Raw genomic sequence first — 25,431 nt, 5'->3', positions numbered from 1 at the left:
AGGACTGTTTGAATTGTACGTGATGATTCAGTCACCCTGTGTTAAGTCAGAGATGTCTTTAATGCACTAAGATTTTATATATATGTGTATGTATGTGCTTGTGTATGATGTATATGAAACAAGATGAAGTTTTATTAAAAAGGGAAATGTGGGTCAAAGGAGGTAGAATACATTTGAGAAAATGGCAGTCACGCTAATCATGGGCGGATGTGCTCCATAGTCCTCAGGAGTTGCCTTCATGTATGGAAAGGCAAGTTGTATGAGCGGGAGCTATTGTTGGTACCAGTCACAAGTGTACACCTTGAAGAGACACTAAAAAAACCCCTCCACAGTCACAACATTTGAGGCTCAAATGTTGAGCCCACCTTGATAAATGCAGGGCCAAATTATCCCTTCCCCGAGTTCCTCTGGCTGGTGTTGGTAGAGACAGAGATACAAATTTCCTAGAAAATTTGACACCATAGTACTATTTATCTTTCCCTTTGTCATTTTCTTGCATGGCTTTTTTTTTTTTTTAAACTATAGTGACAGTCTGAAGTTACCTTGCTAATTTAGAAACATAAAATATATCATGTACAACTTACTTGTCTTTTACTTGACTCGTATAGTTATCACAGTGGTTAGTGTTTTATCTTAAGCAACTGTGATACATTGCATGAAATCTAGTACTTCTAAGATGTTGCCAGTTTCTGACAAGTAGATAGTGACTTTAAAAAGATGAGACTCTAATAAAAATTTTAAAAGTTACTATTTTTGTACTGAAGTGACTTCCCTAGTGTAGAAGAGACTTAGAAAGTTCTTGTTTTCAGAAAAGTTTGGGAACTGCTCCCCAAACTCATTAAATACCATTTTGCATAAACAGTTTTATTATCATCATCATAGGATTCTGAATACTGAACACTTAAGATGTCACTCTACCTTTTATAGGTATGTTTGTTTTCCTGTCTTGTTTTCATGTATTTCCAAATATGGAAAAGTCTCCTTCAAATGCTGCCATAGCCGAGGTTATGTGAAACAGGAGAGCAGTGAGAGCTCTCAGAGATGGCGTTTGCCAGTCCTGCCTCCATGCAGTTGAAGGCAATTCCTGAATGAATCCTTAATTGCTTTTCTTAAGTACCTTGTAAAACTCCTGAACATGTAAGTGGTGCTGGAGCCGGCCAAGTGTTGTGTCATTAGCAGCTGAGCATCATCGGACATTGAGCAGGAGGGATCACTGATGGGAGGGAAGCAATCGGGGACTCGTTGTGTTAGCGACCTTCCCAGAAGTGGCAGAGCTCACTTTGCTGAGTTGAACTTGGGTTCCCACCTGGGCCACCACTGATTACAGGCCGCGTGAAGGAATTCAAGGCTTCGTCCAGGCCTAGGGACAGCTGGCTCAGTTCTGTCCTGGGGAGGTAGAAGTGAAGGTGACGTGACTGCCTGAAGGTGAACGAATTCTGTGAGAAACATGGTGCTCTGGGGCTGTGCACTTTCCACTGAGTTATGCTCTCATTTGTCATTTTTATAGCTTTGACTTTGTTATTCAGTCATATGAAGTGGTATTATGTTTGAAATTTCAAGTCAGGGGATATTCAAGGGTAGGAATTAACCCCAACCAAGATTCATATTCATTTTTTAGTCTTTCACTTCTCTTCCTTTTTTGCTCATAATCTGTTTACAGTATCTCCAGACCTGCTGATTGTATCTGTTTATCAAAGCACTGGTTCTGAGGCAGTACGTATTGCAAACATTTTACATAAAACTTTACTCTTTCACAGATTTTAGAAATTGCTGTGGGATTGAAAAGGTCTTATAACCATGACCTTAACATTTTATTCATGTTGCAAATATGAGCTCACAGTTTTGGGGTTTTTGAAATGCAGGAGAAAATCCGCACACATCAAAATACCATCAAATTTTCAGAGTAAAGAATTCTGTCTTCTAGCCCAAGACTGTATATTTTTCAGTGGAATCTATCTCACTGGCTGTGTGCATGTGTGTGTGTGTGTGTGTGAGAGAGAGAGAGACACAGATAGACAGAGACAGAAGTAGATACTAGGTAAATGAAATGATTGATTGAATTGTTGTTTCTATTGATTTGCTTGTGGAACAGTGAGTAAATTGCAGTGTAACTAAGTGTGTAAACAGACACACACTCAGTAAGTATGTTACCCATTCCTATATATCAAAACCATAACAAAACAGTGATTTTCAAACTTTAGGATACATAAGGATTGAATAGAAAGCTTGGTGGAAACACAGCATATCAGTTTCATGGGAACAAAAGTTTTGTCTGTGTTTCTCCTGTGCTTAGTGATTGGCACATAGTAGATATTAGATATTTGTTGGATGGTGATTCTTGGGCCCCACCCCCATCTATTTGGATTTGGTAGGTTTGGGATAGGACCTGATGCATTGGCATTGATATCAGGCGCATCAGTTGACTTTGATGTGGGTGGTTGAAGGACCACACTTTGAGAAGCACCTCGTGGTGGGCCTGTGGCTGTGGCTGTGAGGTGGAGGGGGTGGAACCTCCTGTGTCTGCAAAATTACCCTGCACTGTGGAGGAGCCTGATAGTGATTGACTGGTGTCTTTCAAGGTCAGGCCCTTAGGCACTGGGACTTGCAGCCATGGCAAGGAGTATATTTTCTGATTTTCAACTTATCTTAATTTTTGTAAAAGAGTACAATAATAGCTATTCACATAGTTTCATGTAAGGAGAGGTTGTTTAAGTCTAGTCAAACAGAGATAGCTATTATGATATAAATGTTTATTCTTCTTCACCAGAAGACATAAGGGGCCTGGTGCCAAACCACATTATCTTTTTTTAAAATTATTGTATACTTTGTACTATTCTTACTGACTGTACATGTAACCCACTGTAACAAAGTATAAAATAGTTCAAATAAAGTAAATTGCCTAACAGCTTTTCAACCTAGTTTTTACAGCCAGACAAACAACAGCTCTTGTGTTGTCAAGTCTTCCAGTAACCCTCGGCTCCTAAATGGTCTCTTTCCTGCCTAAAGACAGTCCATGGAGCATAGCTACCACTATCTCCAACCCTGTTGCTTGGCAAGATGTGTTTCTGCTGAAGTTATTAGTGAGATGTTTACATTTGAGAAGAACCACATCTCACATTCATGTACTACCTACATATGTGTGGATCTTTCCACTGGCAAATCGGAACAAGATTAGCTAGAGCATGGAAAGGCAGCTGGTGGGTCATTTACAGGTTCAACTGGGAGTAATTGGAGACAAAACTAGGAATCTTTTGCAATGAGTAAATTAATCTTAATGCGGGGAAGTAACCATTTAGACAAGAAATAGTTTCAACATTTTTGATTAACGTGTGACATGAGTGCAAATTAGAGGCTGACACAGGGCGTGTCATGTTCCAGGACAGGAAAATAGACCCTTATAATGCAAGGATTTGCACCAATACCTTCATGAAGAGGGATTAGTGGTGAAGGATCACACTGTAGTTATAATGATTCATTATTGTAGCTGCACATTAATTGTGTAGTTAAACATCAGTGTACCTTTTATAGTGTTATTTCAGTTCTCTTTAGCCAATCCACTCTAATAAAGAACTTTTCCAGGTATCTCTTTTATTATAAAAGTAATATATCTTTATAAACAATTCAAATGGTATAGAAAGGTACTCATACAAAATTAAATTGTTTCTATATCCCTCCCCTCATCTATAACCATAGTTTGATGAACGGATTCTTCCTTTTTTTTTTTCTTTCTATTCAGTCAATTCTTGGCTGATTAATTGGTTTGAATATTAACAGTGGGAAGAGTAACCATGCATTTGTGAAGAAGTTAAAATTGCTTTGAACCAGGTAAACTCTATTAGGTTGAACCACTTGAAATTGCTGTGTTAGTTAGGTCAAAAATGTCAAATATTGGCAGTTTCACGTGGTTAAGCTATACTGTTAGAGGAACCTGTGCTTTGAGTGGTTTAGCAAGCTGTCAGTGTGGTCCTGTAAGGCTGCAACATGGAAATAGCCCCCAGCTGACTGCTCTTTGCCAGTAGTCAAGTGGTGGATGCACAGGGAGTGATGGCAGGGGGGCTGGCTGAGGCTGTAATTCCAATACCACATTTCAGGTCTGTGATGGGGAAATTAGGAGGGGAGCAGTGCAGGGGGGATATGCAGTGGGACTGAAGTTCTGTCCATCCTCAAATAGAAAACCTCAGCTACGGAGCAAGTAAAAACAGTAGACTTTGTGGTGGATAGAAAACAAGTTATGTGATATGTATAAAGTATTCCTAACCTTTTGTATTATCTTTCCACATTTGGATAGCATGTGGTGAACAAAAAACATGTCTCTAAGTCCTTAATGTGATTTTAGCTAAGTTAAGTTTATTCGACATCACATGTGTTTTAACCTTGTGTTTTGGATAAGCTGTGACCTCTTTCCCCATAACAAAGAGTTGACCTTTTGTATGTATGTGTGTAAAAGTATAAAAAGTAAAAATGGAGTCAAAGATACAATTCCATTTTTTAACCTGATTCTCTTACCTTTTCATTTATTAGTTTATGGTTGTGTGTGTGTGTGTGTTTATCAGATCAGATCTCATTTAGGGGAAGGTCCAGAACTGTGTAGAACTACAGCATTTCTCCTAGTATGTAACCACAGTGGGCCAACATACCTTCTGGAACCATGCATAAGTTAACCTGGAGCTGCATATTGGTTTTCAAGGCAGGCACGAGTGCCTTTCTCTGTCTAGATCACCTGCTCATCACAGACACAGTTAAACAAGCACTTTTGTCTTTCTCTGTGTATTTTGTTGTTGTTGTTCACCCTTGTTTTCCCCATTCAGAATATTTTCGCTATGAAAATATTCAGAATCCACTGGCAAGTAAGTGAGAAGTAGAACTTATTGAAATAAGTAAAAAGATAAATTTGGAGTTTGGTATTAACATATGCACACTACTATATATTATATTGATAGATAAACAACAAGGACCTACTGTATAGCACAGTGAACTATACTCAATATCTTGTAATAACTTATAATGGAAAAGAATATGAAAAAGAGTGTATAACACACACACATATATGTATAACTGAATCACTTCACTGTACACTTGAAACTAACACAACATCGTAAATTAACTATACTTCAATTAAAAAAAGAAAGTATACTATTATTTCTGGTATAAAGTGAATTTCAGCAGCCTTAGAGCTATCTAGCTGTGGGCTTCAAGGAAAGGTTTATGTCTGTTGTGGTTGTAGCTTGAAATATGGTTGGCTTCTTGGGTTTAATAGGTAGTAATCTTTGTCTTCTAGAAAAATCAAGTAGCAGCCCCTCCAATCCACCCCACTGAAAAAGGACACATAAAAATGATGAGGGGAAAATGTGAATGCACTAGTTCTTTCCAGAGGCTAAAGGGGGAGTGAGCAAGGATGGGTTGTGATTACTTGTGATCTCTCCTTTCCTAGTAGTAGGATGTCAAATAATGACCTAGAAGACCATTTGAAATAGTAAAGAAGGGTTTTGTTTTTTTGTCTTTGTTAACATTGCTTTTTAAAATAACCACTGCAGTGAAAACGTTATAAAATGAACACACTCTGAATTTTTCTATAACTCAAAATTTATTTTAATCATGATGAGATTAGCATTTAGATGAAATTTAACTCTTCCACCTCAGAGTGGAAACCTAGGATGTTTATTCTGAAAGTGGGAGATCAAGGTTTCTATATGCCTTCAGACAGTGGGTGTCTGAATCCTGCTACTAAACTAAGGGAGGACTGCCTTTGTCCTCCTGTCCTACTGGGACTTTGTCAAAGGCAGTTATCTTTATGAGCAACGGTGTTTTTCTGTTTCTGTATTGTTTTGACATCACAGCCCCAGAACTATTGTTAGCATTTTTACCCTCACCCTTAATTACAAGTCTTTTATGTCATGTACGTTTGTACCTTTTCAAGCCTCACTGGTGAAATGAATTTAAAATGTTTGCCATATGTTTGCTTAAAACTTGTGGGGAAACGAAGCATGCTAGAATAACTAACGCCAGTGTTACAGGATTTGTTTTGTATGTAAACGATGAGAAAATAACGTGGTATATTTGAGATATTATTAGGATTACATGGAGTAGTATTTTGACAGTGCTTGTCTTGAAAAGGGAGACATACTGGCTCTAGGACTTGTGGGTGTTAATCACTGGACCGACTTGGCAGCCCAGGAGACTCACTTGCCTTGGTAACAGCAGGAGTGACAGTATCTCGCACCTGGCTTGGAGCAGCGGCTGTTGCCTTGGCAGCCTCCAAGTTAGTCAGGTCTGTCACCTACCCTCATGTTGGTAGATATTGTGGTTGGTTTTCTGCCCTTCAATGTCATTTTTCTGCCATCAGCTTTGAAATTAGTGGCTTTAGCCTTTTCCAAATACAAATTCGTTATGTTAATCTCAAAAGAAAAAGCGCTTATTTTCAAATACAGTTCTTGGTAGTTATTTAACTGATAGTGTGGTTTTAAAAGTGTATGTAAATATAGTTAGAAATCTAAAATCTGTAATAATTGAGAGTTAATAGAATGAAATATGGAGGCTTTGAGTCTTCATGTAGAAATGGTCAAAAATGTCATGTAAAAAATGACATGACTTTTGTGCTATAATATTGGTCACCATCAGGAAGATGTATTTTTTCCCCAGGATAAATGATGGCAGAGATTTGATTTTACTGAAATTGTAGGAAAAACACAATGGGAAATGATGGGTGTGAAGATGTTACTTTGAGAAATGAGAAACAGTTTAGGTCTAAATGGTAAGAGAGGAAAGGCGGCAATGGGAGAAAAGTAATAAAAAAAAAGCAACAACAGAAAGGATTCTCTGGGGATGGGATATTCAATGAATTGTAAGCTTCAGTACCTTTTTGGAGTTGTTGCTGATAAGTATCATCACTGAATTTGACAAACTGAAGGGATAACTTGAAAAATGAAATCAGACAGGATTACAAAAGATATTATATCTTTCCAAAACTTGCCTCACAAAGCTAGCTTCCTTTCATAAACGTAATATTCATTAGGTCCTTGATTCATTTTACCTATGCATATTCCTGCACAGGCTAGGTGTGAAATACTGTACCTGGCCATCACTTCCAAATACCCTGTTGTGGTTTGAAATCTTGATCTTTGAGGATGAGTCTGCCTCAGAAGACTAGCGTAGGTCCAAGTGTCCTTTTTAAAATTTGAGCACATGTGCAGTTGGTTCCCCAGCGGATTAATTATTAATGCCTGGGGATTAGCTATGTAATAAAGCTTTACTTGTTTGAGGCTGACGGTTGAATAATGAAAATATAATTAAATATTTGAATAATTAAAAGAAGGAAGATTGTAAATTATTGGAATTAACAGTACTAAACTCTATCGTACGTCTATGTAGTGGTTGTTTCTTCAAAGTTTGTGTGCTGTGATTTTTTGTTATTGTTATTTTTAGTAATTATTTTCTCATGAGTGCTAATTTACAAAGCTCAGATAAAATAAATTTGTAGATATTTTTACTATAAGGTTTTTAGTATGTAAAACTGACTTGCCCACGGCAGATGTATGTGAGGCGGAAGAGAGGGCCTCCCCATGATAGTTAGCTTAGACCTCTCTGGCTTTGGATGACACACTGATGCTGCTGATTCAGTTTCAGAGGAAACACACTTCTTGTTGTCTTCTGGTGTTGGAACCAGCCACACCAAGTATTCTCAGTCTGAATGGCCTTCTCTGGACCAATTAAGTGTTGGTTGAAGTTCATCTTTGGATTAAAGATATATTATATTGTCCTCAAATAGGTTTGCCTGGTGAAGACAGTGGAAACTCATAGCAATAATAACTCTAAAAACAGGAGCTCACATTAATTGGGGGCATACGAGAATGTAACAGTCTACAGGTTTTATCTCTGCCTTCTCTGGGGACTGCCCAGTGTAGCCTCTTTGCATGATGATTCCATATCTAAAATACCATTTTATTTCAGTAAAATATTAAACAATCTAGACTTGCTTTTTCTTTTACTATGTTAAAACATAGATGTATCTTTTTATTTTTATTTTTTAAAATAGACTTTATTTTTTTAGAGCAGTTTTAAGGTTCACAGCAAAATGGAGTGGAAAGTACAGAGTTTTCATATACTCCTTTCCCTACCCTCCACCCCAATCCTCCCCTACTATCAACATGTCTCATCAGAGTGGTACATCTGTTACAAGCGATGAACCTACCTTGACACATGATTATCACCCAAAGTCCAGAGTTTACAGCAGGGTTCATGCTTTGTGTTATAAATCTCTTTTTAAAGAGGTGGATTTGCAGCATTATTGAGTATCAAGAGTTCAAGGTTTGTCCAGGGCCACCCGTGCTGTTAACTAGGTTCTCAATAAATATTTGATGAATAAATGAGCACTTACAAGTTCCTGACAGAACACACACAAAAAAATGTGTTTTGTGTTTCTTTTTTCTCTTCAGGTTGTATACCAAAAACCAAAATCGAAGACACGGTGTTACTAAAATAATTAACAATGATAGAGGAAGCTTCTCTTCTTTGAGTATTCTACCTGAATGGCCATTGGTGTAGGCCAAAAGAAAAAAAAATATTAAAAGATATATCATATGAACACTAATCAAAGTCAAGCTGGAGTGGCTATATTAATATCAGACAAAACACTTCAGAGTAAAGAAAATTACCAGGGACAAAGAGATGCATTATATATTGGTAAAAGGGGCCAATTCACAAAGAAAACATAACAATCTTAAATGTATATATAGTAAACTACAGAGCTTCAAAGCACACAAAGCAAAAACTGGCAGAACTCAAATAAGAAATTGACAAATTGCCAGTTACAGTTGGGGATGTCAACGTCCCTCGCTCAGTCATTGATAGAACCACTATTCAGAAAATCAGCATATATATACTGTAGAAGAATTCAATGATACCATCAACCAACAGGCTCTAATTGACATTTATAGAACTCTCCATCCAATATCAGCAGAATATATATTTCATACATATGGAGATAAACCATATCCTAGGTAACAAAACAAACCCTAACAAATTTAAAACAATTGAAACCAAACCAAGTATGTTCTCTGACCATAATGGAATCTAACTAAAGATTAATAACAAATAACAGGTGGATTAATTGGAGGTAACTTAATCTAAATGAAAACCTTGTTCCTCTGCCCTTGATTCTGAATTGTTATTGGCTTGGAAAATGGGAAAATAGGTATATTTCATCTGATGATGTACCAAAATGATAATGAAACAAATCAGTTGCTTGTTACCCATGATAAATTGTCTCTTTGTCCACTTTATTTTACAGCTTCTCTGTTAAAAGGACTGAAACATGCTAACATAGTGCTGCTTCATGACATCATCCACACCAAGGAGACGCTGACACTTGTGTTTGAATATGTGGTGAGTAAAACGAGAATTCAGATTTTATAAATACGAATAAAATTCTTATAGTATTATCATAGAGTTTTGTCTTTAGTTAGCTATAGTGAAGTGAGTATTTTATCTGAGTACACGAGACTTGTAATTTTGCATAATTTTGAATGATACGTATCTTAAAGAAAAATCCAGAAAAAATGTTCAGTTGAATTTTCATCAGATATATTGTCTATAACCTATTTGTTACTAGTATACACTGTAATTTTTAGGTTTATCAAATAGGATTAAACAACATGATGGTGATCACTCCATCAAAGGAAGTTCACAGACAACAAAAATTTTTTTCTTTAGATTTATAACTTGGTTTCTCAAAAACATCCTTATTTGGATGATTTTTGTGGAGAAAAGCCTGATACTTACAATTTAGACAGCATAGTTTTTCCCCTCGGTTAGTATTTCAGCTATTAATTAAAACTTCCAATTTGCATAGCACACAATGTAATGATCTTATTGTGTTGAGACTTGGACTTGAACTCATAATTAATCTTTCTCCGTTTCTCTTAGAAAAACATATGGTATTTGTGTAGCACCACTTCAGCATTTAACTGTGGAACCATGAAATGTAACCATGATAATTAACATCCCAATTTTCACAGATGGATCTGAGAACATGTAATTTACAAGATACAAATGACATTGGTGGAGACCTTTATTGAGAAGAATAGCTGTTGGTATTGTGAATGTATTAAGATCCCATTTTTGTAATTACCACCCTACTTTTTAAAACATTTGAAATAGTGTCCATTTTTCCGTAAAAATATATAATAGAATGAATATTTACAACATTTTTATCTTGCTAATGTCTGCCTATGTCTGTTTGTCATTTGAAAATTGTTGTCTTGTGAAGAAGCCATTCATCTTGTCTATTTACATATAAATGATAGATACATTTGAATAATATGGTAATGTGGCTACAAGGACAGCTAGAGCCAAGCAGTTGCATATATTACATGCTACCAAGAATGGATGCAGATTCACACATCAATGCAAATATAATTTCTTTTGTTTAACTGATGATTTGGGGGTCAATAATGTATTCAGCTGATTTAGAATTGGAATTTTTGTTTCGTATTTTGTAATATGTCTAGTTGCAATATTTCAGTTAAATCCAGATTTTTCTTAGTATACTTGACTAACTTTTCCACAAAACATTACAAAAGAGATTTCAAAAATATACTTGTTCCCTCCCCTGAAATTGGTTAAATAAATTGAGAGGAAGAAAAATTAGTTTGGCCGCTAAAATCAGTAACATTGATAGAGAAACGAACAAAAATAATGTGAAAACGTGTCTTTCAAATCTTAAAAGAAAATTAAGTATATTTGTGAAGCTAAAAATGTGCATATCAGAGCAGATGTCATTTGATCATTTTATATTCTGTGGAAGTTGCCACATAAAAGGAAAGAAATTCACTGTCCTGCAGTATTTGTCAACTGATTAAGACTGACTTTTAAAATTATTCTTCTTTGTGTGAGTGAAATTTCCCTTGGTCCCAGTTCTTGTGGAGACATCCCAGGTCCTCTTCAATAAACCACAAAATAGGGCGCATGTATGCAGTACTCTGCGGGCATTTCATGCCTAACTTCTCTGGGGGAGCTAAGGCGTAGATTAACCTGTTCTCTTTTAGAGAATGAGGCACACTGGTGTCATTCATGACTTATGATTGCCCTGCCTTGCCTCTTCTTCCTTTCTCCACTCCACCTTTATTTCTTTACTTTTCCAGTATTTCTTTGCCTTTCTCATCTCCACCTTCCTTTGTCTTTTTCTATTTACTTCATCTCCTTTCCTTTTGCTCTCTCTAGTGAAGTGGTTTTTGTTGCTACCACTGAAGTTTGTTTGGCTTATTTTAAGTAAAATGTTCCAGTGAATCTCTGAAATCAGAGTTGGGGAGGCGGGAGCAGGGGAGCTCTATGCTGTAGAAATTCCTTACAGAGTCTTCCCAGTTAGAGTGGGGAAGGTGTAGACTCCCTGACAGTATTAACCTGCCTCTGTGGCTATTGCCCAGTACAAAAATAACTTCCCTGAGTATTTCCTAAAGTTTCTCTTTTCTTACACTGCTTTTTCATTGCTTGCCTTTTTTCCCCCACATATGCCAATATCTCAAGGAAAATTAAGATTCTTACATACTTTAATGGATTAATTTAATCAGATTGTTTTCCTCACAATATCTAGCAGAAATAAATTCTCCTCTTTTCTTGCATGTTTCACAGCAGTGGGAAGGTGATAGAAGTTTCAAAGCATGGCATGCCACGGGAATTAGAGCAGATCTAGTGGAGGGACACAGGGTAGGAAACAGGAGGGCATTTGTGGATTTGAGATGATGAGTGACGGATCAGAAAGGGAGCTGAAATAATGTTTAAGACGAGTATGACCACAATACTAAAAACCAACAACTAAAATGTATTGAGTTTTATGCTGGGCACTGTGCTGGGGGTTTTACATTCATTTTCGCTTTTGATGTTCTCAACAGTCTTATGGATCTGTGACTGTCACCACCCTACAAGGGAGAAACCTAAGGATTTGGGAGATGAAGTGCTTTTTAGGATCTTGTGGCATGAAAGATAGACTCAGATCCATACTTTGAATCCTAATTGCAATATTGTGTCTCCTGTTTATGTTCAGCTTTACTTAGGTTGAGCTTTTGGTCAGAAGGGGGAAAGGAAACTTTCTTTTTTCTTTCCACAACCTTACCTATTCTGCACTTAAGATGTAACTGTATTTAAATCCTAAATACAGTTAATATGTTCTATTGTTTAAGTAAGTTTTGTAGACTGGTTGAAAACCCAGCCACTTAAAACTTTATTTTAATTATGAAATGTTTTAAGTTTCCATAAAGGAAACTTGTAAGTTAGAGTGTCGCCCCATGTATTTCACTGGGATCTACTTAAATACACACACACACACACACACACACACACACACACACACACACAGACTCTTGTTACTTAGCAAGCCCTAAAATCAGTATCAAACACTTTAATCTACAGTTTCCCAAACTTAATGATGATATTGCCATATTTAAAAATTGTTAACGTCAAAGTTATTTTCTAAAAAATGTTGATTTTGTAGTTCCATGTAATTAACAGCATATTTTTTGAGGGAGGGGACCAAGTATGTTAAACAGTGTAAGAAAATTCATACCTCATACCCATGAAAACCCTAGATATGCAGGGAAAGTAACATAATTTAAGATTCATTAGGTACTATTGAATTTTTCCTTTGGACTTTAGAATTAATTAAGTATTCAAACGTTTTTTGAGGGACCTATGTAATTTGGGTTCCACAATGTAAGAGATTCTTATTTATGATAGTGTACACACTGTATAAATATATTTCTGTTTTTTTGCTTTAAAAGAGAACTCTAAGCCTGACTGCTTTATATTATTGCCATGAATGACATTTTAGGTTACATAAAAGCCTTCTGAGGGCCAGAATAATGAAATAAGTGATGAGAAGTTATTGATGTGAAAGAATATTCGAGGAAATGACTTTGGAGGTCACTATTAAAGTGATTCAGTGTATAATAGGGTATTGTCAGTGTAGGCTATCTCTTAAGTACTGGGTAAAACTCCTGAAACATCTGAAATTTAGTTTCTTATACACTTTCAAAATGTGTAGATACAGTGGTCTGCAAGCTGCAAGGCTGACACACACTGGGAAATGTGCCCCCAAGCTGCTCATGGCTCGTTGGTGTAACCTGTGGGCCCTCGTGATGGGTGCTCTTTTGGGTACTTCCTTTCTCCAGTTGTTGTCAAATGTGAAGGAGTATCTTTATCCAAGCAGTGGCTCTATTAGCTTGAAAAGGTATGTGGTTTCATAATGGCCTAAAATATTATTATAGCCATCTTTTTTTCCTGCCTGGGTTTGAGACATGGAAGAGAAATATAAAAAATGTGAAAATGCTAGCAAAGTTTTTTTTCTACTTAAACAAAAAGTTAAGCAATTTAGTTTTTATTTTTTGCCAAAGACAAATAAGTGCCACATTACCCTGCTTAACACCATGCTGAAAAATCTAAAAGAGATTCTGTAAGTGGAAATAAGAATATTAATAGTAAACATGATTATGTAAATATATATTACCATTAGTTAAAGTGCATAACGATTCTGTTCTGTTTTAAATTGCATGAGAGCAAAGTGTGTGTAGCAGCGTGTTTCATTACATATTTAATAATTATGTATCAATATAAGAAGAAAAGCAACAAACTTATAACTGATCATGATTATTTGGAGCAATCATTTTATTTCTTCTACTGTGAAATATTCCAAGCTAATGTGCACCGTTATGTAATACAAAAATCTATATTCCACATGAAAAAAAACTGTGTCACCAAAAGTCATATGAAGGGATTTATGAATCACCAAAAATCACATAAGTTATTTTTTTCTTTTTTTTCACATAATATGTTTTTGTAGTGTTTTACATTCTACAAAGCACTCTCTCATAAATGCTATTCCATTAGATTCCATCTTTAGCCCTATGAAGTACATAAGGCAAGTGTTTTTGTTATCCAGTTTTTTTATACTTGATGAGGAAAAAGAATGCTTAGAGAAATTAAGATTTACTAAACCACTTGGTTAAGTTAAAAGGGTAAAGATAAGACTTTAGCCCAAGTCTTCTGTGCCTAAAAATCCTCATTACTCCATTTCACCCTGCAGCCTGCTGGTGTTAACCATCTTCGTAGTTTTATTTGATGGCCTGAGGTATGTGTGATGCTGGATATGGGACTGGCAGCTGGAAGTTATGTTCTGTCTTTTCACCGTGCCACACAATTTACCTAATTATTTGGTTTCTATGCCTCATACATTTTGATTTCTAAATCTATGAAGAATGCTTTAATTTGCATGATTTTATACCACATCTGTTCTCAAAAACTGTAGCTCTCCATCAGTATTCTGGTTTCCAGATTAAAGTATCCTGAGGCAATTGAAAAGTTTTCTGCTTTCCTATGAGATACGATACATGTGCACACGTGCATGCACGTACAACTTTAAATGACAGTGATCAGGGAAGGCCTCGCTGAGAAGGTGAAAGGTATTTAGGTAACAATCTGAGGGAGGTGTAGGAGGAAGACATATATTCAAGGCAAGAACATTCCAGATAGAAGACTTATATGAGGAGCAGCGGGCCTCCTGTGCTGGAATGGAGCAGGCAAGGAGGACAGGAGGAGGAGACAAAATCCAAGACACAATGGGGTCCAGATTGTGTCGGGCCTTGTAAAGTTTTATTTTGATGAACTTTTCTTTTGCTCAGAATGAGATGGGAAACCACTAAAGGATGCTGAGCAGAGAAATGATCTGATCTGGCTTATATTTTAATTGAATCTCTCTGGCTGCTTTCTCAAGAATAGATTGAAGATGGGCAAGTTCTGAAACAGAGAGACCAGTTTGGAGGCTGTCACAGTTGTCTAAGCGTGGGATGGTGTCAGCAGTGGAGGTCGTGAGAAGTGGTTGGATTCTAGATGTATTTCTAAGGTTGAGCTGATAGCATTTGATGTGGCATTTGAGAAATGAAGAAGAGTCAGGGATGATCCCAAGTTGTTTTGGCTGAAACAACTGTAACAGTGGAGCTGCTGTGAGGATAGATGAGGCAGACTGCAGGAAGATGCAACTCAGCCTTGAAGGGGTTAACTTTGAGATGCCTATTATATATGCAAGTGAAGATGTCACAAGGCAGTTAGACATGTGGGTCTGGGATTTAGGAGAGAGGTCCAACGTAGAGATTTGGAAGTTGTCTGGGTCATAGATAATATTTAACAAGGGGATTAGATGAGATCACCAGGTATGGTCATTGTTACCTTGGTGGCTCTAAATGAACCATGCCTTTGGATATTCACACCCTTGTGTAGTCCCTGCCCCTTAATTAAGGCTGGGCTTGTGACTTGCTCTAACCAATAAAAGAGCATGGTGGAAGGAACACTCTGCCAGTGGTGGTCCTGACAGCTTCTGTTTTGCACTCTTGAGCATCCTGATCAGCCATGTTAGAATTCCAGTTGTCCTGCTGGAGAGACTGTGGGGAGAGGCCCTGGATTGCATGGAGGAGAACTGAGAACCCAGAAGACAGTGTGACGTTAGTTAGGCCTGAGACATAGGACCCCAGCCAAGCCATTTGCCCAGCCAGGCTAGTGCCAGACATGTGACTGAAGAAGGCTTCTTGGGTAGGGGTAAGGGGCAGATTCCAGTCTCACAGATATCACATGGAACCAAGATGGATTGTCCCCTGCTATGCCTTTTCTGAATTTTCGACCCAAGAATTGTCAGAGATAATATAACGGTGGTTGTTTTAAGCCACAATGTTTTGGGTTAGTTTCTTTTCCAGCAATCAATAACTAAAACACTGTATGAGCAAATGAACACAGAAATGGAAGAGAGTTTCATGGACTGAACACTGGGGCGCTTCAACATTCAGCATAACATTGAGGCACTTCGAAGTGATGAGGAACACCAACAGAGGATACTGAGAAGGAAACACCTGTAAGAAAGGAGATTATTTATGAACCCAAATAAAACTATTTCACCTGAGACTCTGAGCTACATAGACTGGGGTTTCACAAGAGCAGAGGCTGCCTCTCCAGTGCCTAGCAGAGTGTCTGGCCCATAGTAGGTGCTTAGCCAGTAATTTTTATATGAGTGAATGAGTGACATTTGAAGCAGGAAGGGCAAGAGACTCTAATAGTTTTACTACTTAATGTGAACAACCTAGGGAAAGCAGAACTACTTAATTCATATTTCAACTTTTTTCTTTATTTTTCTATTTATCTATATTCCATCTTTAGCTTCTATTTATAGTCTTTATTTTTTCTCTCAAAACAATTCTCTTCCAAGCAGAAGATTTAGAGCAAATCTGACTCCATAACAGGTAGAGCAGACCACAGACAATGGGATAGTCAGAAACCACCTAGCTGTGTCAAAGGAATTAAAGTGGCTGGCTGCTCTGAAAAATGTACCAGTCAGAGTTCTCTATTTCAAGCAGCAGACATCCTCTTTAGCTGAATTAATCTGAAAAGTTTATCAAGAGGTTAACCTGTGGCTGACAGACCTGCTGAGAAGACTTTAAAAACGGGCAGGAACAGTGTGAGGCTGGAGAGCCAGACCCAGAACCAGTATCGTGCGTGGACCTGCCCACTGCACATCCTGCTGTCCCCAGGACTGTTGGCTGCAGACGTTGTCTCTTACTTGACTGGCGTGGCTGCCCTGGGTGATCGGATGTTATTACCTCCACTGATGATGTCAAAATGGTGTCAACATTCTCCCTGCTTCTTTGGGTTGTTAGCTCCTAATGCTAAGTGAGGGTTGGTTGTGTTTGGTTAGCTGACACTAGGTCCCATGCCCATGTTTTGACTGCACAGGCCCCTGAGAAGGTGAGTGTCTGGCCTTTTGACTTTTGTAACGACGGTTTGGTCTTGCCTCCCACCAAATCCATAAAGCAGGGGATTTTCCCAATATACGGAGTAATTTCAGATGTAGGACATGCTTTCCTTAGTTCCCTGCTCTTCCCAATCCCCCCTTCCTCCAAAAAAAAACCACACTCATAAACATCTACTACAATGAGTTCATTATGTAGTTCCAGATAAATTACATCTAGAATGTGAAAAGAAAACCATTGCATATAATCTTTGAGAAATCATCAAGAATGAAGGTTATATAAGTAATGCTGGTTTTTAAAAGGTGGTAGGGAACACACCTCTGAATCTGTAGACATGTAAGCTTACTGTAGAACATTAGTGAAAAGCAAAAAAAGATTTTTAGACATTCAAGTCTAATCATTCCCTTTTAATAAGAAACAGTGTTATTTCTTATTTCAGCAAAGGTTGCGACAGGGACTCTCATGAGATCCTTATCAACATAAAATTGAAATTCAGTTGTTAGAAGATTATTCTTTCAGTTTATTGCTGGTTGAACAACTTCACGCAAAGCCTATTGATTAATGAATCGACATTGGGATGGAGAAAAGTCTATCGGTGTATGCTGGAGGGCATTGTCCTTGACCTTGTCCTATTTGATATTTTTATTAATGACTCAGATGAAGACATTGAGATGATGTGCTTGACCTATTTGTGTATGTGTTGTCGCTGGGAGCCATAATTAACACTTGGGGTGATGGAATCAGGGGTCAAAAAAGATGTGGTGAAATGATGAGCAGAACCTACAAGGTGAATTGCTGTGGGGATAAGTAAAACAGTGTATTTGGTTTAAAAAAAAAAAAAAAGGCAGCCCAACCTAATAGAGAAAAACAGGGTGCAGGGACTTCCCTGGTGGTCCAGTGGTTAAGACTTCGCCTTCCAATGCAGGGGGTGTGGGTTCGATCCCTGGTCAGGGAGCTAAGATCCCACATGCCTCGTGGCCAAAAAACCAAAACATAAAAAAAAAAAGAAGCAATATTGTAATAAATTCAATAAAGACTTTAAAAATGGTCCACATCAAAAAAATAAGTAAAAAAAAAAAAAAGGGAAAAACAGGGTGGAGGAAAGTTAACTTAAAAACAGTTTATGTGAAAAAGACTAGTAATTTCTTTGGCTCAAAGAACTGAAGCAAACAGGAGGGTGCACCTAGAAGGGCATGTGAACGGATACAACATGGAACCAGTAAAGGTGCCAGGAAGACTTACTCAGGAGAATTGAAGCCATACTGAAGAGTGTAGAGAAAAGGTAACATAAATATTCCAGAGAGGATAAGAAAGCCAAGTGTGAGAGTTCTGGAGAGGCTAGTTTTGATTTAATCCTGGGAACAATGTTCAAATGTTTTGTGTTACTCATAAATTAAGTTCAGTGCCTTGTGTAATGAACACCTTATCACTAAGAGCATTCAGTAGAGGATAAGTGGATTTCCATCAGAAATATTGTAGAGAGGGTTCCTAACCTGTACTCTATGCAAGGGATTAAAATATGTAATTTAGATGTTATGTCATATAGTGCCAACTGAAACCGTGAAGTGGGTATAAGGTCCCTCCATTTTGCAGATGACGAAATTCAGGCTTAGATGTTCAGTACTCCATGCATGCCCTTTCCAGTGGCTGCATCATCTCATCTCCCGTGTCGAGTGTGAATCTGGGTAGCTCCAACTTTACATAGCAAAGGACTGCCCAAATTTTTGCACTGTTATTTTTTAAACTCATCCCATTTGGCATAATTTTTGGAAGCAGAAACACAACTTGTTATGGTCATTCGCTTAATCATCCATTCATTTTTTTTTTTTCCTCCAACATATGTGGACTGTCTTCTCTGTGCCAGGGACTATCCTTAAGCTAAGCTCTAGGGATACAAATATATAGCCCGTACTTTTAACGAGGTTGAAATCTGGTGGAGGACTGTGATCTTAGAGTAGATAATCTCCATGTGCCATTTGAGTTATAAGTCGCTGTCATAGATCTTCACGTGTCATGGACTAGAACATATTTGTGTTTTCGTGACAACAGTAGGAAAACTGGATTTGACTCATGGACTTTTCTTTATGGAAGACTTTCAAGGATGTTTTAGTTTCATATGTGGAGAACTAGTTATGCAGTGTAATACTACGATCTTATATTCTGAAGGGGTGGGTTGCCATGCAGAACCAAGTACTGCAAGTGAACAGATGTAAACGTTGTGGATGACAGAACGTGCAGGCAGCTAAAGATAAAAGAATTCTGAACCATAAGGAGAAATTAAAGAAATGAAAAAAAAACAAGCCAGCTTTCAATCAGTGCTCTGTTATGAATGTCTTATTTCTCTGATTGGTAGGACAAAGTCAATTATCTTCTTTTCTATCCTTTTCCCTAGCGGCTTTTTCTTATCTAATAGGGAGTCATGGTCTCCTTTAGTCACTTTCAACTGTGTTTGTTCACTATCATGTTGGGTGCTGAGATTTTAGTGTATTTTTTTCTGTTTACATCATACCTGTCTTCTCTGTGTTCCAGTTTTATTTCATATGGTTGCCATTCCTTATTCGGAGGTCCTGATTACAGTTCAGTATTTTAATCCACATGATTTAAGATGGAAGCGTGTCTGATCTTTAACTGTTGTGATAGTAAATGCCTGCTTATTTACAAAGACACACAGTTTATGAGTACATTCCACTACAGGTTAGACTGTTTTTATGAGAATACAGTATGCCACTATGGTTTCTTTAAAAATTCTTTTTCTTACTTTAATTTCGAATTTAATCATTTAAACTATAGACGTTTAATGGTGAAGCTGGTATAATCTGTGATATTTGAAAAGAATGGACTGAAAAAAAAGACTTCATTTGTAGAAGGAAGTCATAGGGAAGATAACAGTAGTAAAAAAAGAGAATTCCTTTAGAAAGGAAGAAACATATTTCGCGTATTAATCGTTTGTTTTTTCTCACAGAAATCATTTCCAAGTTTCCTTAGTTAAGGAAATAATAATCTTAAAAAAAACTGTGCATACTTCAGGGGGCAGGTGGAAGCAGGAGAGCGATGCATTAATAAGACTGACAATAATTATCAGCTTGGAGAAATTGGACAAACGTTCCAGCTAAAGTACTAAAGTTGCCGTCTGATGAAAGTGCCCAAGTTCAGGATGAAGATGATCAATAATTCCAATTACCTTCACATTATGTTTGAATAGACCATGAAGTAATTGGAGAAAAAATCATTAGCAGATTTATCTCTAAGCGAAGTATACATTATTATATATCATACGAAATGGAGAGTCTGTAACTTCTCACCAATTTTCAAAATCAGTAATTTGATAAAGGCATATCATTAAAATGACCATTATAATGAATGGTCTTCTTTCATATGATTATTATTATTTCTTACATATATTTATTTCAAATTCATTCAGTTAACATCACATAATATTTTAGTTTAATATGCACTTTATGCATTGGTAAAGGGCAGTTAAACCCACACCAGGGTTAAATCATTCATTTTGTTGCTGTGATTGTTGTTTTTATGCAAGTTGTACATCACATGCATATAAAGAGTCAGTTAATTCTGTGGTTTGTTATGAAAAATAGTTGTTTTTACTTTCAACTCTTTTAACTGATTCTTTCGGATTTTCCTCTGAATATTTAATAAGACTTTCTTTTATTGCCACTTCTTGATTATTCACCTTTTGGCATCATCCATTGATTCCTACAGTGAAAAATGGGAATTTAGTGGTCTTTTAAAAAATTTTTCCGCTTTCAAACAAGTGAACATCCTATCCTGCCACCCTCCCAACCTTCCATCCTCTCAATATAGTTATATTATAATTTTGATTAGATCAGAAATTCAAAATTTACATTATTATGTCAATATAAATCTTGTTTATAGCTGAGGCATGTAGTATACTGTGATTGCTGTTTTGTTTTCCCTGAAATTAATAATTTCCCATTTTTCGTTTCTACCATTAATTCAAGACCTCTCCAAGCCTCTACCTGGTGCATCTCCTGTCACTGGTTTCCTGCGGTGCCCCTCCCCTCGCTACCGGGCTGGAGCTCTTTTTTCCTCCATCTCATGTTGTTTTGTTTTGGGGTGAACACAATTTCTAATAGCTTTCTAGGAAAGAGTGTGTGGGACATTTTTTTATTTGAGACATTGCATTGCTGAAAATATCTTTATTTTGCACTTATGTTTGATTGACATTTTGGCTAGATCTAGGTTTCTTGGTTGGAAATAATTTCATTAGAATTTCAATGAAATTGCTCCATTGTTGTCTAGTTTCCACTGTTTCTGTTAAAATACTTCTCTTTATTTCCAGTGTTTTGAAATTTCATGATGAAGCAAAGAGTTGACCAAGATGTAGCTTTATTTTCATTCAGTGCACCTTTTCAATCTGGAAACTCATGTCTTTCCATTCTTTTTTTCTTTTTTTTAATACAACAATTCACATAACAAAATTCACTCTTTTAAAGTGTATAATTTGGTGGTTTTTAGTATATTCTCAGAGTTTGGGAACCATCACTGCTACCTAATTTTAGAAAATTTCATCACCCTAAACAGAAGTCCCACACCCATTAGCAGTCACTCTGAATTCTCTACCCTTCTAACTGCTAGCAATCACTAATTACTTTATATCTCTATAGATTTGCCTGGACATTTTATCTAAATGGAATCATTAATATGTGACTTTTTGTGCAGGTTTCTTTCAGTTAGTATAATGTTTTTAAAGTTCATTCATGTTGTAGCCTGTATCATTACTTCATTCTTTTTTGTGGCTGAATAATTGTCCATGGTATGGATTGATGACAAATTGAAATTATAATGGCATAATCATAGATCAGGCATACAAAAATGGTGTCAGGCAGTCATTGAGGTTCTGGTTTCAGACACATCTCTGCCCCACTGAGGATTTGAATTTGCTCTGAACTATATCAAACCCTATGATACCACCAGCCGTGTTTAGAACAACATCCCTCAGCTGCAACTTTATATAGTCTCAAGGTCCCCCCCCTTGTAACTATGCAACCACTTCAGACCCCAACCAGTCCTTGCTTAACAAGCACCCTTACTTCTTGCCTGTTCCAATTATAATTCTTGACACACAATTTAGGTAACTAACTGTGGCCTTGCAATTTCTGCCTTTATAAGCTTCCTCCATTTTGTAGTCCTACAGAACACAATTCAAGTGCTTCTTGAATTTGTGTCTCCTACATGTAGTCTGACAAACCCCAAGCAAAGCCTCTCTATTTCAATTAGATTTCCATTTCTGAAATCTTGGTTAACAAGATAATATCACATTTGTTTATCCGTTCATCAGCTGATGTACATTTGAGTTGTTTTTACCTTTTGGCTCCTGTGAATAGAGCTGCTATGAACATTTGTGTATAGTCATTTGTTTTGAGTCCCTGTTTTCAATTCTTTTGAGTATATAGGTAGGAATGGGAGTGCTGAGTCATCTGATAACTATCTTTAAATTTTTGAGGGATTGTCTTAAACTATGTTCCAAATTGCATGCACCGTTTTACAATGTAGCCAGCAGTGTGTGGGGTTTCCAATTTTTCCACACCCTCTCCAATACTTGTTATTGTATGCCTTTTTGGTTATAGGGGGTGTATAATAGTTTCTCCTTGTCATTTTGTTTTGTATTTCCCTCGTGACTGGTGACTAATGAGGTCAAGCTCTTTTAATGTGCATATGTCCTTCTGTTCCAGGAAAGTATCTTAAATTATTTTGTTATGAGTTCCTCCCTTCACTTTTTTTCTTTTTGGATCTTTTATTATGTAAATATTGGACCTCCTGGATTGCTCTTCTAATTTTCTTATCTTTTCTCTCTTATATTCTAATTATTTTTTCCTTTAGCTCATCATTAAGGGACATTTTCTCAACTTTGTGTTTCACCTATTCTATTGAAATTAAAAATTTTTAATATTATTAATTTCTAAGAGACCTTTTTGTTCCCAGAATATTCCAATTTATAATATCCTTTTCTTGTTTCAAGATTGCAATGCCTTTTCTTAACTCACTGAAAATATTAATGATCTTTTTTTGAAGCTTTTTTAATAGTATTTTCTCTGTTTCTACTGAGTTTTTTTTCTTCTAGTTTGTTTTGGTCTCTGTCTTTAATATTAGAGACTGTGGAGTGATAACTGGTGATTCTTAGTTGCCTGGCCATAATTTAAAAGTGGTGCAGTAACAACCTGATTGGGTGCTCCAAGTGTGTTGGGTAGCTGGTTCACTATGAATTTCACTGTAGGAACTGACTAAGCCATTTTGTTGAGAAACCCCTGATATCACTATCCATCTTTCCTGCAGTGCTGTAAGATTCCTGGTAAAAATTCTCCTAAACTCCTACCTAGAAGATCGAGTCCTAGTTGACAATCTTCTGGAAGCAGAGTGGGAGATAGAAATCCACTTAATCCTCCTGTTTCAGGATGGTATCCCTGTTCCTAACTGGTTGGGTTTCCCAGTTCTCTGTTTTACCCTCTCTGGGTTTGGTAGAGGCAGTTACCTATGTAAGCAGAGGGGGATAAGGGATATAAGGATTAAATATCTACTGAAAAGACTTCCAACCACTCTTTCATATTTTAGACCTCTATATGTAGACCTTCTGTTCATTCCCACTTCCTGGTGTCAGCCCTGAGCCTTTTGGTTGTTCTGTCATATAAATAAGGCTGCTTCTAGGCTTTCCCTGCTGCCAGTTTAATAATCATTTGTTGTTTGTTTGCATTTTGTATGCTAAACTTGCTACCATCTGTTTTGGAGCTTCTAAAATTTTGGTGAGTGGGGATTCAAGAGAGTACAGGATGGGTACATATGTCCAGTTTGCCATCTTTACCTTGGAATTGCGTCCATTCTTAATAAGTTTAAACATGAACAAATGCTTGAGCTTGTCATTGTGTAAACCACTGTGTAACTAGATAATTTTTTCACTTTAATGGTTGTGAAGTAGATAAATCTTTGCTATTTATCAATTATCAGAGTTTATCAGATGTGACAAGGCTAGTGGGAGTGAAGATATTTGAATGAACTGTTATTAGATTGTCATCCCATCAGTAAAATTTTAGGCACACAAGCAGTGTCTAAAGTGTGAGTATGCCTTTATTAGGATGTCCTGTCTTGATGGAAAATATTTATGATTGTTAATTGGTCGGTTAGTCATTTTGTTTGTTTTTTCTTATAGTTTGTTATGATGATTGTGGGATGTTGATAGGCTGTATAAACACACACTCATACATTTGAGAGCATTTTAAAGCCAATAAGAAGCTTTTTACAATGCAAGTGTATGTATAAGGAATAAAAAGTGGTGAAGCATTCTGATTTTAAAACATAATTATTAAGAATGTATAGGTTGCTTATCTTGCAGGTTCATTAGGCTTTTGATTGCTGTGTATGATTAGAAACTTCCTTTTGAAAATATGAACTTTATAGTTCTAAGTTAACCTCCAATTTCAAGTGAGTAATTTACTCCTTTTTCCCTGGCAGATATGAGTCCAGTTATAAATCCCCAACAGATGCTCATGCCTCATTTTTATTTCATAATTGAGAAGCTGAAAACTAATTTGTCATGGCAGCTATTTGCTAAGTAAGAACTTTCCTTCTTCTGGGTTTTTCCTTTTTTCTTGAATATGTGATCTTTGTTTTAAAGCTTTGAATCTCATTTCAGCCATCGTCAGGGACATTTGGAAGATTGAATTGCTTCCCTTTTCTCCTCTTTCTATTTCTCTGCCCTTTCTACTTGGATAGGGAAGTTAGAAGCAGCAGGGAAAGCCGAAATGTTGAGTATTTTAGCTAGGATTTTAGGATATGTATTGAGGAACAGTATCTAATTCTAACAACAAGACAGAAAGTTAGCAATGCTGGGGAGAAAAGGTGTGGGGAGGGATGATTAGTAACAGAATATTTATTAGAAGAAAAGAAGAAAAGAAAGGATTAAAGTTTTTTTGGTTTTTTTAAATCAGATTTTACCTGAGTAAAAATACAGTGAACTGAGTGGTATCTTGCAAAGGGTGAGCAGGGCAACTTGATTATTTTTCTGTCATTGTGACATCTGTGTAAGATGCATGGGCAGCTAGTTTCCTGAGGGCAGGGGCTGATTTCTCATGTGGTGTGTCTCTTAGTACAATTACAGTAGGAACTCTATAAATCTCTGCCAAATTGGTATTTTTTTCCCATAAAGTGGGTGCACCAGATATGATTGTGTGTGTGTGTGTACTATAAATGTAGAGTCACTTTTCAAGGTTTTCATTAAAACACCCTTACAGAGCATGACAGACACAAAGATATGGGGTCCATATCCTCTTTAAAGGATAACTTGCTGCCTAGCTACAGAAAGCATAGCTATATGGTCACCAGAATGCATCTCTGTCAGCAAATAGGGATCTGGCTCAGCTGCAGGGACCCATCTTGAATGAGGTCATGACTTTCCACAGGCATCCTGTATCTGGTGACTATGTGAGGTGGAGGTATAAAGACCTGGCCATTTCTGCCCAACGCAGGGCAAATCTGGTGCTAGGTTGGCCAAGGCTTTATTGGCCTGCATCACATTTTCACGTCCTTTGTGCAATCCTGCTTTCTTTTCATTCCTTTCACCTAATAAACATATTTCATTCCTTTTACGTAATAAGCATACTGTAACCCCAAATTCCACCTG

The 25,431-nt window shown here is 36.9% G+C and overlaps 1 protein-coding gene across 4 annotated transcripts in view; it reads left to right on the top strand.

Moving 5' to 3' along the window:
• CDK14 (cyclin dependent kinase 14) overlaps positions 1-25,431 on the top strand; it is a 595,554-nt gene that overhangs the window by 266,045 nt on the left and 304,078 nt on the right. For all 4 annotated transcript variants that reach the window (XM_061198583.1, XM_061198580.1, XM_061198584.1 and 1 more), the window contains one exon: positions 9,287-9,381. In XM_061198583.1, the coding sequence (XP_061054566.1) occupies positions 9,287-9,381 (95 nt within the window). The remainder of the gene's footprint in view (positions 1-9,286; positions 9,382-25,431) is intronic.

Source organism: Eubalaena glacialis, chromosome 8 (genome assembly GCF_028564815.1).
Source record: "Eubalaena glacialis isolate mEubGla1 chromosome 8, mEubGla1.1.hap2.+ XY, whole genome shotgun sequence".
Classification (NCBI taxonomy): domain Eukaryota; kingdom Metazoa; phylum Chordata; class Mammalia; order Artiodactyla; family Balaenidae; genus Eubalaena; species Eubalaena glacialis.
Note: the sequence above shows the minus strand (reverse complement) of the source record. Positions and strands in the feature narration are given on the sequence as shown.